Below are 18,414 nucleotides of genomic sequence, written 5' to 3' on the forward strand. Positions count from 1 at the left end.
GTGTTTGTGATAAGATATGTAAAACAAATCCTTCACATATAAATGGGTGCTGAGGGACAAAAACAACAAAACACCCACATTGAGGACAACCTGTGCTGTTCCTCAGCTTTACAGTATGGGCATCACAATCTCAGGGTGTTACGTTGGTTCATGTGCTAATGGGAAGGGTATTAAACTATGCAGTGGATAACTATAAAGAGTGATGCTATTAATATTGAAGCATCTGTTGACAGCCCTGCAGGAAACCCCGATAGCGACTACATAGTCTGCTTCTTGCACTCACTCGCTCAATTAGGGTATAGTGCAGATAAAAAGGCAGGGAGTCTAAAACAATAAGATGTTTCAGATGTAAGATGACAACCTCAGCGTGAGTCTTATGTTTGGAATCATTTCCCACCAGTCATTGCAGACTTTCGCCAGGGTCAAAGTGTTGAAGAATGTTGCTTGGCACAGCCTTCAAAAAGCTCTCAGAAAAATCATTGAATGAATTGAGCTTTTACAGTAATTTAACGACTCTATTCAATTGACCAATGAATGAGTCTCATATAGTCGGCCAGGGTATAGTCTACAAAATCAAATAACCTCTGGGGTCTCTAATTAGCCAAATAAATACTGTAACTTTAGACAACATCTAGATGATATTTGTATTACCAGCAGGTGGTTTAAATGTAGCTTGAAGAACATGTAGATAGTGGTTTTCAGAATGCAAAAGCACTTTGAGTCTATATAGAAAAAGCACTGTATAAATATTAGAGGTGGGAATCTTTGGTCACCTCACGACTCGATTACGATGCAGGAGCTACAATTCGATTAAAAATCAATTATTGATGCTTCTTTAATTTATGTATATTGATGCAGTTTTACATTTCTTTTCGTTTCACTAAATAAGCGTTTATCACTTGCAACTTTTAAAAACTGTGCATTTTTAATAAGAAACAGTTAAATTAATTCTCATCACATTTATCAAATTCATGGAAATGAGTGCAAAACTGAAACACAAGTACCCTATAATAAAGAAGCTGGTCGGATCTCTCGGTGAGGTTGCTTGCTGCAGTCAGCCAAATGTTAAAACTGTCTAAATTACTTTATTTACAATAAATAAATCGATTATCGATTATTAACATATACTAAAGGATTTTACAATCTTCCATGTCCGAATTGCAAAGCATCTAAAAATCAATTATCTCCCCCACCTCTAATAAATATAATTAAATTCACTTCACAACCACATAAGGGATAGATAAGAGATTCAGTACTCTTATAGGCACCAACCGAATTCTGTCATGTACGACCGGTATTGACTCACTTCCAAACAGTGTCATATTTCAAAACCTTTGTTACATGTGACGTCATGTCCAGTTGCAGACTCTGCTGGCTCAAACACTTGGCGGGCAAATATGCACTCAAGCAGCACTCAAGCAGCAATCAGAGCAGACTCAGTCAGGCTGCCTCTCCTGTAGGTAGTAATGCCATTTTTGTTGAGTTGTGTGTGTTTTTGTTTTGTGAAGACAACATGCAGTCTGTCTGTAGTCTCTTTGATGTGTATTTATTTAATTTGTATTTCATTTTCTATTGACAAACTGTTTGGCGGCACACTTGGATGCACAAGCTTGGGAAATTTGTTTCACAGTACAAACTAGAATAAATCTAGAGTAAATTGTGCATGTATGGAGGAATTGACAGTTGAGAGTCTTTAAATTGTATAAATGTGCCTGATAGAAAACACTCGAATATACAGTTATGCTCAACTTTTCAAAATGAGCTAGCTTGATGCTCATTTACATTGGATTTGCCATAGACATTCTACTGTATAGGTGACTTGGTGATTTTACATGGCGATATCAACACCTCCAAGTTTGTTAATGAAAACTACAACTAAGATGCACTCAGTAATAAGTACAATACTTACAGTATAAATGCTTTTTGTAGCGCAACAAAAAATGTATTAAACTTAATGGCAAAGACTACTCCCTGACTACGCAACACATCGTGCACTACTGCCATGCAACGTCTTGAAATTGCAACTGCATAGCAAAGTCTACTATATAATAATTACAAATGAGACTCTGAAGTGTAAGACATTAAAAAAGGACATTCTATTATTAAACAAATCAAATTAACAACATTCATTAACAAATGAACACACAAAAATTGGCACTGCTGAGAAGCGCTATAAATTCCCAGGTACCAGTAATTTAAATGGGAAAAGGTATCTATCCCTAACTCCAAAAGATGGCAATAGCTGTATTTAAAGTATCATGGTGGTCAGCATCGACCAGCAATATTGCTCCATGCATCTTAAAATTTTAGTTGTGCCACTCTTTGTTGTATTAAGCAATGCACATAACACTTGTTGTCATCGGGGGCACCTTGCGCCTATTGCACAACTGATTTTGAGCTTGTTCCATCAGGTTAAGTTTAAGTTGTAAATTACACGTAAAGTGGGGTTTGTAGCAATAATGGCATACCGTATTTTTTGGACCATAAGGCGCACCGAATTATAAGGCACACTGCCGTTGAGCCGGGTATATTCAGGGGTATATAAATACAAAAGGAACACCGGATTATAAAGCGCATTAAAGGGGTTATTTCGTCATGTAAATGTAACATGTAATGGTGTTTTTTTTGGTCAAAATGTTGCATAGATTATGTTTTACAGACCATCTTCAAGTCACTTTCTGACCGTCTCGCAGCATGCGCCGTTTTGTGGGCCGTTTTATTTACCGGTGTAGCATGCAAGGACGGGTGTCAACGGACGACTGTCAAAAGATGGCGCTTACTGTTTTAATGACATTCAGAATTTGCATAAATCAACAACAGAGCAGTATCTCCTCATCCATAGCTCACTAGTGCAACAACAACAACACCGAAAATGTGTCCTGTGAAAAACTGCCCGATCAGAATCTAAAATTAACTAAAGTTCCATGGGTGAATTATGTAAACCCACAACACTGGTAATTTTTAGCCCTTCCATAGCGAGTCTACTGACAGATCTAAGTTAGAACTGTACGCTACTTTATATAAGAAATGGCAACAGCGGAGGATGAATACCCCACAACATGACGATAGAGAAAAAGAAGGAGCTTATTGATTACGGTGTCGGCGCGGACTACAATGGCGTACATGCACAAATATTCAGATTGTATGCAGATCCCAAATGCACATCAGAAGGTACCAACAGGTAAAAAAAGTTGTTTTTGCATAATATTGCGAAATAAATCACCAGAAAATATGTCTCCTAATAGGAGCCGTTTTGGGGCCCTTATACACACACACCATGGTAATAACCGTATGCTGAAACACAGTACATCTGACAACGGTAGCCGGAATTCTCCGACAATCGATCAAGCGATGCGACTTTGTAGTTTACCAGAGTTGTACTAAAACATTTTTCAGTTTTGACGCTGGGTGTGATGTTCAATATTTTCAATGAAACATCAATGTTTTGGGCTTGCTTGCTCGCATCATCTTGCAGTCCACACATATCTCTTATGTGTGACTGCCATCTACTGGTCACACTGATCATTACACCATGTACCAAATAGAAATAACCCGTACATTAGGCGCATCGGGTTATAAGGCACACTGTTGATTTTTGTGAAAATGAAAGGATTTTAAGTGTGCCTTATAGTCAGAAGAATATGGTACTCCAATCTATTGAAAAATAGCAAATTAATGCACCTCTGGTTATTTAAATTATCTGCTAACGGAGCAAGCAGCCAGAATTCAAGCATCCATGTTTGACCCAAAGAGACAACCTACAGAGAACAGAAAGCCAAGCTTCACTGGGGCCATCAATCTTTTATGACATACACAGCTTTGAGAATGAAATTCCCTCTAGATTAATGGATCCTGGAATGCTTGGGTTACTCAAGAAATAGTTATGAGTTTCAGTCTCATCATTCTTAGAAAACCTGAGGTAGTAAATGACCTATAAGGGTTTGTTCACCTGAGACTGCCTGGTTGGCTGGTTGTTGATTCAGTGATTCCATCCATCTCTCAACTCAGAATGGCCCCATCTCCCTTTACCTCTCCCCATCTTCACCCCTCCCATCTTCTTCATTCCGCTCGACTGCCCTGAATGCTTAATCAGGGTTCCTGCCTTCCGGAAGCATGTAAACATGTTGGCAGCGCCATTGGTCGGGACAGCGGTGCTCCGATGAGCCCATTGGCTGAAGGGAACGTAGCATGGATGGCAAAAGAAAATGGGGTTGGTGGTTACTCTCATAACCTCTGATGATGTCTGCCCTCCATAGTAACGCACCAGACAACACACACACACACACACACACACACACACACACACACACACACACACACACACACACACACACACGCACGCACGCAAACACGGTGCCCCAGCCCCTGGGGGCATAGCGATGGTCCCCAATGATTCACAAAAGCACAAACACACACAGACACTTGACACAGCCTCAAACATCAAGCACAACAAGGGATTTTCTGCTAGTCACATGTGAAAATGGCAAACACATTATGAGCAACATTGAAACTTAACAAATTATGCTAATAGCAGTATAACAATTATGTTGCCTCGATAACTTGAGCAACTGAATTAATAGTGCCTGTGCTGGTTGCAGACAATTACTGTACTCCATATTGTCTCAAATGTGTCAATGCAATTATTCAACATTCATTTCATCAGTTCACTTTATCAGTTGATTCTTAGTGACATCTATTTTCTTCCCTGTTTTACGATCCTATTCCTAATAATTAATTGCATATTTCCAAAGCTGACTACCCAGTAAATATACATATTGCCCAGCTGTTCATAATAGAGTTCAGGCTCAGTGACACAGTTGCCTTAAAGTTGACCCTTTGCACAAATGTGATTGAACCCCATCAAGCAGTAATTGCAGTGTGTGATAGACATCAGCCATTCAAGAAACTGCGGTAATAATGATTCAAGTATCCACGGCGCAGAGGTAATTTCAAATTAACGCAATCAATTCTATGCTAAATGAAAAATAATCTACTTTGGTTTCAGTGTCCAGGGGGTAAAGTGGTGTCAAGTAAAGAAGTGTACTGTATATCCAACCTTGCACATAAAAAAAAGAAGTAAGACAATGGTAACACATATCTGTCATACAAAAACCTTCACTAGCGATGTCAAGAATTTAATCAGGGTGCTCTATAAAACATTTTCATTTGAATAGTTCACCAAAATCAATTAAGCACTTCATAAAGATCATTCTACCTCTTGTGCTGTTAGTAACAACATACCAGCTGAGCCACAACAAACATCTATTATTCATAAGGTTGCCACTGAATGAACCCTGACAGCCTTGGTTCATAGGAGTATAATCTTGGCAACGAGTCTGGTTGAGGGAGCAGCCAAATTACTGTCTCTCTCTAACTCTTTTCAAATGGACTCTCACATTGGGGGAACCATAGCATGTTTTAATCTGAGCTGAATCTACCCCAACACAACAGTCATACAAGACATGTGCATCCATAATTTCAAAACTGCACAAATGTAATGAGATTCAATACGAGACAGATTTATAAAGTCTGCTCTGAGAAAGATCATAATGCAAAGCAACGTTGTTCTGATGTCTGTTTGTAGGTTGCCAAGTATTGCGTAAAAACACAACTGATTTCATGATAATTTGTAAAGGGGTGTTATATGTGCCAATGAATTGGTACTTATTGAGACACTCAAAGCACTTTACAATGAAAACTGAGAACCTATCATTCATTCACACCACATTCACACATTGATCATAGTAAGCTACATTTGTAGCCACAACTGCCTAGACTGACTGACTGAGAGAAATGTGGCTACTTCCCTGACCACCACCAAATTCATTCACATGTATACGCCAGTATGAGTAGCACTTGAAGCAAGACGAGTGAAGTGCATTGCTCAAGGACAACAGCAATGACTATGACGACGGAAGCTGTATTTGTATCAGGAACACTCAAGTTTCTGGATGGCTGCTCTATCATTTGAGCCATGCCTGCCGTCCCTTAAATGGGCTAAAAGACCAACAAGCTTGGTAAGGAGTCTTCTGCTAGCGTAACAACTCAAATAGAAGAACTACAAGTTGCAAGAGTTCATGCCCATAGGGTAAGGATGATTCAGAGAAAGGCAAGGAATTAGTCCAGAATTACACGGGGAAAGCTTGTTAATGATCTCATGGGAGCTGGGACTACAGTCACCAAGAATTAAAAAACACACAGGTACAAAAGGACTTCAACGCATTATGGGGCTGATGAACACTGCAGTGTATTGTAGAATCTTGGATTAGGACCTCCTATCCTCAGCCAGAACACTGAAGATGGGTCATGGATAGGTCTTGAATAGCTCAAGGAAACTGTCCAAAACATATGGCCAAGGCAATAGGTGCCTAGCCAGTCTCTGGACATTAATCCCATGCAAGAACTGAACTTGTGAGTTTCCAGGTAATAACCACGAAACGTTTACTATTTGGAGAGTATCTGTTAAGCAGAGTGAGTCAAAATCCATCCTGAGATGTGGTGACTAACTACAAAAAATGTAAGACTTCTTAAGTCATATTTTGCTTTTGGCTCAAAAAGGGTCGAGGTGTTTGTCATGACACAAAAAGGGCCAGTGGGGGTTTCCGGATAGCGTTTCATCGACTAATCGTGTATAGTTTTGCAAGGCATACCAGTATAATGTCATTTCTCTTTGCATATTGGCAATTTTACGTCATGGTATGTTAGCCGGAGAAAACATTTGATGAGAGATTGTCGGTAAGTAGGATATTGTTTATTTCTTCTTTGTCTTTTTAATAACTATCGCCTTTCCCTTCTCCCTCACCCTTGCCCTAACCAACTCCTTACTTGAACGTTGACCTATAGCTGGCTTATTTGGTTAGTTCTGCATTACTTCTATGTTCTACATTAGTTCTACAAAACCCGTGCAGACTGAAAATCTTATTTTGAAACTCTGGACGAATGCTAAGAAGGGTGCGTTCCAGTCTGCGAAAACGGTAACCGCCACCAGCATTAGAACACACATTTGTGGCCACAAATGGATAATAATGTATGGATCATGTATTTATTTCACTCAATCAAATACAAATTAATGTGTACATTTTTTATTTTCAGTTGATATTCTGTCCGTTTCTTTTAAAATAAACCTATCATAAAAAGGATGGACTAAATCAAGTATGGCACTGAATGTATAAATGAAATTCAGTTAGTTTATGGATTAAACCTACAAAAACCATCACACATAATGAAAACCTTTATAGAAAAAATAACAGTGGGGATCAATAATCCCAGAACAAAAAATGGCATCAGCGGTAATTACACTGGCAGCTTTTTGTAATATATAAAAGGGTGTTGCAGAAATAAATAAGTGTTCAGTTTATTACTCTTTTGGGTGAAATTGAGGTTCACCTTGGTCTAAAAGTAAATTACAAGTCATTTGTGCTAATCATCCAAATGTTAGACAAAGTTAGTTTCACTAACCTAAGTAATAAATCCAGGTTATGAACAAAATAGCATGGGCAAACATCTGTTTAATTTAGAGGGAATAATTAAAGTTGTGCAGGGTTAAATCAATATCGAACATTTCTCAGGTCATAAAACGTTCCCCGACTTATGTGAGAAAAATAATCATGAAATGGATTATGTAAGCCAGAGCCTCTTACAAGGTCCGATGGGAGGGAGGAGGATGCTTGAAGACAAAGCAGAAAAGCCTTGCCGAGTAGAGGCAGCGCAGTTGATGGTATTACATAACGCTGCTTTGGGTTGAAAAAAATCATTTCTGCCTTGTAGTGTGTTTGAGGACAGCTTTGAATATTTGTTTCGATAGCCACCATGCAGGCATTGGTGTCATCTATTGATCGTGATAATGGAGGCACTTATTCAGTGAGAAAAAGGTGTTGCAAATAAATAGTAACATTATGGCTTAAATTAGTATTAGACAATTATGGCTACTATTTGTCTATTACAAAAATATATTTGTCATTTTATTACTTACTGGATTAAGTAAATAGTTAAAATACTGCAATTTGATGGTTAATATCTCACATTTTAAGTAAATAAAACACATTTGACGGGCAAGTCACGATAGAAATGTTTGTTTCCGCTATCAGATCCCATTGATTTTCACTCATTCATGATGGCATTGATGATAAAGCCACAGGCTGTTCAAATTGAGCAAGTAATTGAGTGACAGACGTGGGCGGTTCGGTCCAAATTGACTGCGTGGGGAAAGATAAATGTGACTTGCCTTGTCGTGTTTACAATGCTGGAATGTCGTTCAGAATATCCACTGTGGCCATGTTTGCAGGCTGCATGACAGCCAAATAACTGCAAACATTAAACACTTACAGACAGAACTAGGACTGGGTCAAAGTCAGCCAGGAGCAGCAGTGAGGTTGGCTCCATTTATCACAGATGATGTGCTGCTGACACGAATAAAGGTTCGACAGATTTTGACAAATACTTGGTGAAGTTGCAGCTCAGGGGAAACTACAACAGTGGGGTAAAGTCTTGTTGCAGACAGAGAAAACTACTTTGCTGCTTTCCTATCAATTTGAATGAGACCTGAGGGGAAAACATCTATTTCTCGGAAAGTCCCATAGTCACCAATAGTCACCAATAGATCGATCAATGTGTCATTAAAAAGGTCACAAAGTATTTCATGTTTGCACCAAGTGGAACTGTTTCGTTCAGCTCTCCCTGCACACGGTTCCCTTGTTGCATGGAAAAACATGTCCACGATACACCAGTGTAGGGTTGTAACGATACTTGAGAATGTCCATCATTTTCAACACTACAATAAAAAATTAAAAATAAACTGAACTTATGTACTTTTAAATTCATTACTTCATTTAAAACTGTTTCAAGTTGTCATTTACGATCACTGTGCGCCAACATCTTTTTCCACAGAATTTAGGCTGCAGTATCAGCTGCCAGGAGGTAACAAACTAAAAAAACAGCAGTTGCCTAAAGCCTCTCAGTGACTCGAAAAACAATGTTGTACTGACAAATATAATCATAAATAATAGTAGTTATGAATAATTAGTAATAACTATTTTACATTCGAAAAAGAACAGCATTAGTGTAGAGCCTTCAAGTACAGTACATAAAACGGACAATACTGTTCTTTGAATAAAATAGTCTGATGAAAAGGCTAAAACATTTTTTAAGACAAATCTTTATCAGTATCAACTTTTCAGGAGGCGTATCTCCGCTGTTACTTGCGTGCCGAATATTTCCTAACTGGTAATTAGCGCTCCAGTTGCTAGCTAGCGTCTTGCAGACTAGTTGCCAGCTAGTGTTTAGCGCTCTAGTTTTCAGCTAGCAATTAGCATTAAAGTTACAAGCGAGTGATTAGTGCTCCATTTGTCAGCTAATGATTTGCAGACTAGTTGTTAGCTAGCAATTAGCACTCTAGTTGCAAGCTGGAGATTTTCCAAATAGTTGCCAACTAGCAATTAGCGCTCAAGTTGCCAGCTTGAGTTTAACACTCTAGTTGCTAGCTAGCGATTAGCACTATAGTTGCCGACTAGTAATCTGTGCACTAGTTGCCAGCAAATTATTAGCGCTCTAGTTGCCAGCTAGCGATTAACGCTCAAGTTGCCAGCTCGAGACTTGCAGATTAGTTGCCAGCTAGCAATTAGCGTTTAAGTTTTCAGCTAGCAATTTACGCACTAGTTGCCAGCTAGCGACTAGCACAATTGTTGCCAGATAACAATTAGCACTCCAATTGCCAGTTAGCGAGTTGCACACTAGTTGCCAGCTAGCAATTACCACTCTTGTTGCCAGCTAAAGATTTGCCGACTACCTGCCATCTAGCAATTAGCGCTAGCCAGCTAGCGATTAGTGCTATACTTGCCAGCTAGCAATTTGCACACTAGTTGCAAGCTAGCATTGAGCACTTTAGTTGCCAGCTTGCCAAAAACGGTATAGTTGCCAGCTAATTATTAGCGGCAATATACTGTTTGAATATCTTGGTATTGCACAATACCAAAGTGTCTTTATGACCAGCTTAATATAAAACTTTTTTTTTTTACAAGATATATAATTAAGGTGTCCCCACTCCATCCCTCTAATCAGTTTGGCCGATAATATCGGCAGTCTGATATTATCCGATAAATGTTTTAAAATGTAATATCGGAAATGATCGTTATCGGTTTCAAAATTATCGGTATCGGTTTCAAAAAGTAAAATGTATGACTTTTTAAAACGCCGCTGTGTACACAGACGTAGGGAGACGTACAGAGCGCCAATAAATCTTAAAGACACTGCCTTTGCGTGTCGGTCCAGTCACATAATATCTACAGCTTTTCACACACACAAGTGAATGCAAGCATACTTCATCAACAGCCATACAGGTCACACTGAGGGTGGCCGTACAAACTACTTTAACACTGTTACAAATATGCGCCACACTGTGAACCCACACCAAACAAGAATGACAAACACATTTCGGGAGAACATCCGCACCGTAACACAACAGAACAAATACCCAGAACCCCTTGCAGCACTAACTCTTCCGGGACGCTACAATATACACCCCCCGCTACCCCCCCCCCCCCCCCCACCACCACCTCAACCCCGCCCCCCCCCAACCTCCTCATGCTCTCTCAGGGAGAGCATGTCCCAAATTCCAAGCTGCTGTTTTGAGGCATGTTAAAAAAAAGAATGCACTTTGTGACCTCAATAATAAATATGGCAGTGCCATGTTGGCATTTTTTTTTCCATAACTTGAGTTGATTTATTTTGGAAAACCTTGTTACATTGTTTAATGCATCCAGCGGGGCATCACAACAAAATTAGGCATAATAATGTGTTAATTCCACGACTGTATATATCGGTATCGGTTGATATCGGAGTCGGTAATTAAGAGTTGGACAATATCGGCATGTTGGATATCGGCAATCTCTAGTTTGGGGGTCCTTGGCCTTGACAACGCTGGAGAACCCTGATCTAGACCACAAGGAAGGGATTGAAATGTAGATTGTAATCCCCATAGGTCCTCTTTAAGAGTAAATGACATTGACAAATACTATTGAAACTATTGGCTGCTGGGGTTAAGACCTGACAATACAAAAGAGGTTGTGTCATGTATACACTTACACAAAAGAAGAAAAAAAAATAAAGTGGCCGCCCTTGAGTCTACCACTTATGCTGCTGACTAAGCGTGTAAGCGATTGAGTGACTGATGAGTGGTCCGCTGATTGAGAATTTTGTTTGTAAACACAAGCTGGGATGAGGGCAGCACTCTCTGCACCTTTAGTGTCTAAATTCAATGTTAAAAAAATTACCTAATAGTTTTTAAGATTTCCCCAGCACACACTGTGCTATGAAAATAAGGGACAGACCACTTAACACAATGAGGTAGGGAAGTGTGGTCACAGTCTAACATTGGCTGGATAGAGTATACAATACAATTACAGCCACATGTCAGGAAGCCAACCACAAAAAACATCTTTAGAGCATGTTCTGCGTTTCAGGAAGTGTGTTTGTAGTGCAAATCATTTACAACCCCACGCTGGAGTCATATTGCACAACTCGCTCGACAGCCAATGGACATCTCCTTAGGAGCTGCCTCGAGAAGCTAAGAGCAATAAGACTATTTTTACATTTCTGGGCAGTGGATGAGCCAAGAGACAGAGTTGCCCGGAGTAAATGAATGTAAAAAAGAGGCGTTGATAACCAAAGTAGGATGAAATGACAGGTGAACAAAAGCACGGTTTCCTTTTTCTCCTTAAGGGAGATCATAGTAAAGCCTGGACAGAGGCTGTTGTAATGTTAATAATGGGTTCTCTATCACACATTCAAACTAATTCCATCCATACACCGCTTGTCCCTCCTGGGGTCGCGGGGCGGCTGGAGCCTGATTCAAATTGTCAATTAGTACATTTGGTGTTTTGGGTTGTTTTCCTAATTCCAACAAAACAAAAATAGCAACATATAACATAATACAATTATAACACTGAAAAGTCCCTAGTTATGGAAATTCATTGTTACCTTGAAAGGAAAAATTTAGAGGGCTCTCAAATGTGATAATGTCCATGGGCAGCGATCGTCTACTAAAGATTTAGTGATCTTTGGTAAAAAAAAAAAGCCACAAAATTATTAACGATTCTTGAATATCCCACACAGACGAACTTTCAACTTTAAAATAAATACTTTGGGGTGCTTGGAATTTTATGCATACTCATTTCAAAAGCTTTGTCATGAGCAACATAGGAAGCGCCTGCTCCACATTAGCATATATTAGCATAAAGGCTGGAAGCAGAGCAAGGCAACTAGCTTGGCGATCACTGCAACCATGAAATACTATTCAATCTGCACAACCCCCATATTATCACCATGTGTTGTCTCGAGGGATGAGCATAATAATTTATCTTGGAGATTTTTGTCCAAATGATTGTTTTATGAGTAATGGCAAGGAATTGTGTGCAAATGATTGTTTTATCTGTAATGGCAAAATGGAGTGCACTACCTGGTTGCAACCAGCAGGGGTACAAATTTATAATCACTCAACTAGTTTACATACTTGCCAACCCTCCCGGATTTTCCGGGAGACTCCCGAAATTCAGCGCCTCTCCCGAAAACCTCCCTGGACAAATTTTCTCCCAAAAATCTCCCGAAATTCAGGCCGAGCTGGAGGCCACGCCACCTCCAGCTCCATGCGGACCTGACCTGTTTTCACGTCCGCTTTCTCACAATATAAACAGCGTGCCTGCCCAATGACGTTATAACTGTAGAATGATCGAGGGCGAGTTCTTGGTTTCTTATGTGGGTTTATTGTTAGGCAGTTTCATTAACGTCCTCCCAGCGCGGTAACAACACACAACAACAGCAGTCACGTTTTCAGCATGGTTAAAAAAATAGTGACAGAGAATAGAACAAGGATGGACAATTCAACCCTTAACTCAACAATGAGTAGATGAGTGTTATGTGTGTGTATATGTGTAAATAAATGAACACTGAAATTCAAGTATTTCTTTTATTCATATATGTATATATATATATATATATATATATATATATATATATATATATATATATATATATATATATATATATGAAATACCTGCCTTGGTGAATTCTAGCTGTAAATATCCTCCTCCCCTCTTAACCACGCCCACAACCACGCCCCCGCCCCAACCACGCCCCCCGCCCCGACTACGCCCCCCCACCGCCACCCCCACCTCCCGAAATCGGAGGTCTCAAGGTTGGCAAGTATGAGTTTATGATCTGAGGAAGAAAGACACGACTTCAGCTACACATACCTCTGCAATAGCAACTCCTCAAGGCAGCATTAATTAGCTCAGAACAACACCGAGATCAAAACAATAATATGTTATTTCTATATCATTACATTTACAGGGGGGGGAGGTGCATGTTTAACCCAAAAAAGAAGCTGAAATAAGGCAATATTTTTATGTTTGTTGCAAGCACTCTGCTCAATATAGACATGGAAAAACACCATGTTCAACTGTACAACAAATATACTGCTCCCCTGAATAAATTAACTTTCCCACAACATGACTCAAGTTATGCAATACTGGTGTAGTTGCTCTTTACTTGAACTTTAAACTAAACCTGTTAAAATGACTGCTTTTAAGGGGAACTGCGCTTTTGGGGGGAATTTTGCCTGTCGTTCACAATCATTATGAGAAACAAAAACAGTGCAGTTCCCCTTTAATGCGGATTAATAAGTCTTAATTATTAAATCAGATTTAAAATTTGTATGCAATTTTTATATTTATAGTGTTAGCGTCATGCATGCGCAAATGTGCATTGGATCCGGTAGTGACAGGCGACAGAAGCAAACAAATCAATATGGCAGACACTAAACAGCAAGTTGGACATCTCTATTGGAAATTTGAGTGCAAAAAATCATGACGGTAGAGTCGATCGACAAAGTATTAAGCACACTCTGCAGGAAGGCATTTTTACTGATGTGGATAAATGTTGACAATACCAAAGCGTCAAATCATAAGGTTCACGTATTTAGGTGTGAGCTTGCACGCAGTTTTGGATGCCTCTGCCCGCAGTGCTTTGCAGTCTGGTTACTTTATGACGCCACAGTGAGAAGGAAGTACTTATTGGACATTAAGGGCAACTGCTCTTTTTTGGAATTGTGCTTATCATTTACAACTCCGATGTAAGAGAAGAACTCAGCTGGGATAGGCTTCAGTGACCCCCGCAATTTGAAGAGTGACAAGGGGTAAAAAATGGATGGATGGATTCTAATTTGTAATATACGGCAAGTATGAGGATGCTAACAACGCGGCTAATGGGAGTCATCTATTGCGCTCATAAAGCACTTTAAAAACATCCAAAAACGGCCAACAACACTTCATTTACATGTCGTGACCTGAAGATTAACCAAGTAGTACCAATATTGTTATTATAAGCGCTAACACCAAGGAACTGCTTTTAGCATCGCCGTGATCACCAAAAGGTAACTAATTTATGTAGCTATTGACATACTAAGCTGGTGAAAGGTTTTGGTTTTTTTTGTCCTGTCCAGCGACTCAGGCAAAGCATATTGTTTATGTACATGCCCATATTTGCTGTACAGATTTACTTTACAGAAGAGAAGTGTGGGCTACTTCTCTTGTTGCCTTATTTGTATTTGACTTTATTAAATGGATTTACATTATTATTTGGCGCAGCCGGACCGCGAGCAGGAGGGGATATAAAAAGGAAAAAAGGAAGACAGAGGAGAGAATTTCCGGGACCAGAGGGGGATAATAAGACAGAGAGACAACATCAACAAAAACCTCAAGTTAATCTAGATTATACCTGTTGTGGCCATAAACCGAGAAGTTGGTCAACTTCGACCCGGAGATAGTGAAAAAGACATGAAAAAACGCTAGTTTGCGCCCACCTTTTTTCTTTTTTTTTTTTTACGTGCGTAAAGATTATGATTAATTTTTCATCTTTACGGGAAGATATGGACATCCAATCAGTCGACATCCCAGTGAGAGACATTGTACAATATGTGATTTTTTAATTATGTTTGTAGTTTGTATTTCTTGTTTACCACTTAGCAATAGTGGTACTTGCTAGATCTGCTTATCACTCATCTTCTAAAATGTGTGGCTCATTCTCCATACAGTATATTCAGGCTCAAAAATATTTTGGACCATCATTTGTCCCAAAGTACCGTATTTTTCGGTTTATAAATCGCAGTTTTTTTCATAGTTTGGCCGAGGTGCGATTTATAATCTGGAGCGATTTATGTGTGAAATTATTAACACATTACCGTAAAATATCAAATAATATTATTTATCTCATTCACGTAAGAGACTAGGTGTATATCAACAATCGTCACACACACACGTCAACCAATAAAAATTTGGCGGGGGCGGTTCATGGTAGAAGTGCATTGTGAAAAAAAAGATGCTACCTGCTGCTACTTCCGTACCTATGAAAATTGATCAGAGCAGAGTTGTTTAGAAGCGACACCAAGGAAGAAGATTTCATCGGATTTAGCGATTAGGAGTGACAGATTGTTTGGTAAACATATAGCATATTCTATATGTTATAGTTATTTGAATGACTCTTACCAAAATATGTTACGTTAACATACCAGGCATGTTCTTAGTTGGTTATTTATGCGTCATATAACGTACACTTATTCAGCCTGTTGTTCACTATTCTTTATCTATTTTAAATTGGCTTTCAAATGTCTATTCTTGGTGTTGGATTTTATCAAATAAATGTCCCCAAAAAATGCGATTTATACTCTAGGGCCACTTATATATGTTTTTTTCCTTCTTTATTATGTATTTTCGGCCGGTGCGATTTATACTCCCGAGCGATTTATAATCTGAAAAATACGGTAGTTGTTGGCTCTAATGAAATCTGTCATGGTTGGTAGTAGTAGTAGTAGTCGTAGTAGTTGTTGTTGTTGAAAAGGCATACCCCAATCTAAACTTAAGGGATGTAACAATAAACGGTATAACGATAAACCTTGGTAAAACTTACCAATGTTAGTATTACAGTTTTAAATTAAAATGATCGTAAAACCGGGATTGATAACACTTTTATAAAGTTAAAGACCGGTGACACTGCTTATTTACTGGAGAAGAAAGCTAGCTCAGCAAGCTTAAATGTTAACATGAAAACAAGAGAGAATAATGTCTTCATCAATTAAAAGACGTCATTCCCCAATCTAAACTTAAATGTACACATTAATGTCTGAGCAATTACGATATTCAATTGTGCACCTTAAACCTACTGGGCCTGGCTGTGCTGTCTTTACTCAAAGAGGTCGATCAATATCAATAGTCAATCAATATGACAACAGGAAGTTAATTTGCGTGATGTCAAATCATACGTGACACACCCAATACATGTTTTTTTCTTTATTATTAAAAACACAAAAACTTTTACAAATCAAAACAGTAGAAGATAAACATATTCAAACACTCAAAAAAAGAAAAAAATATGGCTTTTAAGTAATCAGAACAAAATTATTACAAAACATATTTCTTCTACCAAAAAAGTATATTGTGTGGCTCTTTATTTATTGTATTTTATTTTTTAAATAAAACTTTGTTATAGGTATGTATGAGTACTTTTTGAGCACATTCAACAATACTGCGATAATAATGATAACCATGAGCATTTTGGTGACAACAACCGTGATATGAAATGTTCATATTATTACATCCCTACTAAGCAACTAAGCTATTCAATTGTGCACAAGCCGTGTCTCTTAGCACAGAGTGAACAATTACGAGGTGTTTTTACGATGGGTTGAAAGACGGCTGAACAGAGTAGGACGCCACACAGCCCGCCAGAAATAGTAAATAATAATAATAGATTTTATTTGTTATGCACTTTTCATTTAAATAAACCTTAAAGGGCTACAACCAATATTTATTAAAAAACAATAAAAGCGTAGCCATTAAAACATGAAATAAAAAAACACTATAAGTGAAGAATATAACACACAAAACATTCAAAATAGTGGGTTTTCTAACAGCGTGTCTATTTATTGTAGTTAGTAATAAAAAAACTAACCTGGGCAAAATATTTCAGTGTGTGTATAAGTACTTTTAGACATATTCAACGACTCCACGATAATGATAACCATGATAATTTTGGTCACAATAATATCCATTTTAATATTACATTTCAATATCACCCTTTAGACAACAATTGAATTAGAAGCAGTGCACCACTCTCAAAACCCCATCGCAATGTTCCTTCATTATTGGCGTAATTGTGGAAGGGAAGCGAGGGAATTATGTTGTTCACCAACTGACCAAGTGTACTAAACAAATCAGACAGCACAGCAGGAAGACCGCAATAAGTAACGGATTAAAAATTCAACATCAGACAGCAAAGTGTCCTCAATGGCTGTGACATAAAGTTCTGCCTTCATATCCAGCACTATTTGCCATTCCTTGCTTTGCTTCTGTACCAGACTGTAAAATGCCGGCAAGAATTAGACGTTGCTACTAGCTGGCAATGGAAGCAAAAAAAATGAGGGCAGGAGGTCAACAGGGTTGTTATGGACAACTACAGTAATGCACACTAATTGGAAGTCCAGAGAGGAGTGCTTCACTTCCACTGTGAAGTAGATGTAGCTATGTTTTCAGACAAACAAGGACAAATAAACAAATGGATACCTACTGCTGTACAAGGTGTCGATCCAGGAGAGCCGAGGCAAGCCATGAGCGCTGAGGGGCTCCATCCTTCTATTCGCACCCCGTGAGCTCAGTCCCTCTTTTCCTGCTGCTGCTTCTTCCGTTCGCGTTAAGTTGCAGCTATACGCCTGGCCTCCCTCCCTGATCTTATCCTTGTGAAAAAGCTTTCATCTCGCAGGATGGATCACAAAGAATCCTTCGGACGAAATGTCAACTGACCCCCTGAGGTCCAACAGGCAGACAAGAGGGAGAGCCAAAAGGAGTGTTTGTATGACTGCGTGTGTGTGTGGGTGTGTGTGTGCGTGTATCCAAGAGAGTGAGAGAGAAAACAACGGGCTGGAGACGACCACAGCCGAGCGTTGCTAGGGGAAGAGAGAAGCACTCCCTCTCTCTCTCGCTATTACTTGCTTGATCTCTCATCCACCCCTCCTCTCTATCTTTCTATTCTCTGCAAATACTGTCGCTGTCGAGCTCTCAACCTCTTTATTTACTGGGGCGGCGTGGCTGGTAGAACCCCCGTGCCAGCAACTTGAGGGTTCCAGGTTCAATTCCAGCTTCTGCCATACTAGTCACTGCCATTGTGTCCTTGGGCAAGACACCTCGCCCACCTGCTGCCAGTGCCACCCACACTGGTTTAAATGTAGCTTAAAGATTTAGACAACGGGTTTCATTATGTAAAGCGCGTTGAGTCGCTATTGAAAAAAGCGCTATATAAATATAATTCACTTCACTTCTTTATCTTGGAGCAGAGACAATATTTACCAACTGATAAATCACATCTAAAGTGATA

General features: G+C 39.1%; 1 protein-coding gene across 2 annotated transcripts in view; it reads right to left on the bottom strand.

Moving 5' to 3' along the window:
• Positions 1-18,414, bottom strand: part of abr (ABR activator of RhoGEF and GTPase) — a 230,510-nt gene that overhangs the window by 168,791 nt on the left and 43,305 nt on the right. Inside the window, exon 1 of one of the 2 annotated variants that reach the window (XM_061961988.2) lies at positions 17,611-17,946. The exons of the other annotated variant lie outside the window; for it this stretch is intronic. Within the exon in view, the coding sequence (XP_061817972.1) occupies positions 17,611-17,671 (61 nt within the window). The 5' untranslated portion in view covers positions 17,672-17,946. Of the gene's footprint in view, positions 1-17,610; positions 17,947-18,414 lie in introns of those variants that run through there. 2 annotated transcript variants of the gene reach the window in all.

The sequence above is a fragment of the Nerophis lumbriciformis genome, linkage group LG09 (assembly GCF_033978685.3).
Source record: "Nerophis lumbriciformis linkage group LG09, RoL_Nlum_v2.1, whole genome shotgun sequence".
Classification (NCBI taxonomy): Eukaryota; Metazoa; Chordata; class Actinopteri; order Syngnathiformes; family Syngnathidae; genus Nerophis; species Nerophis lumbriciformis.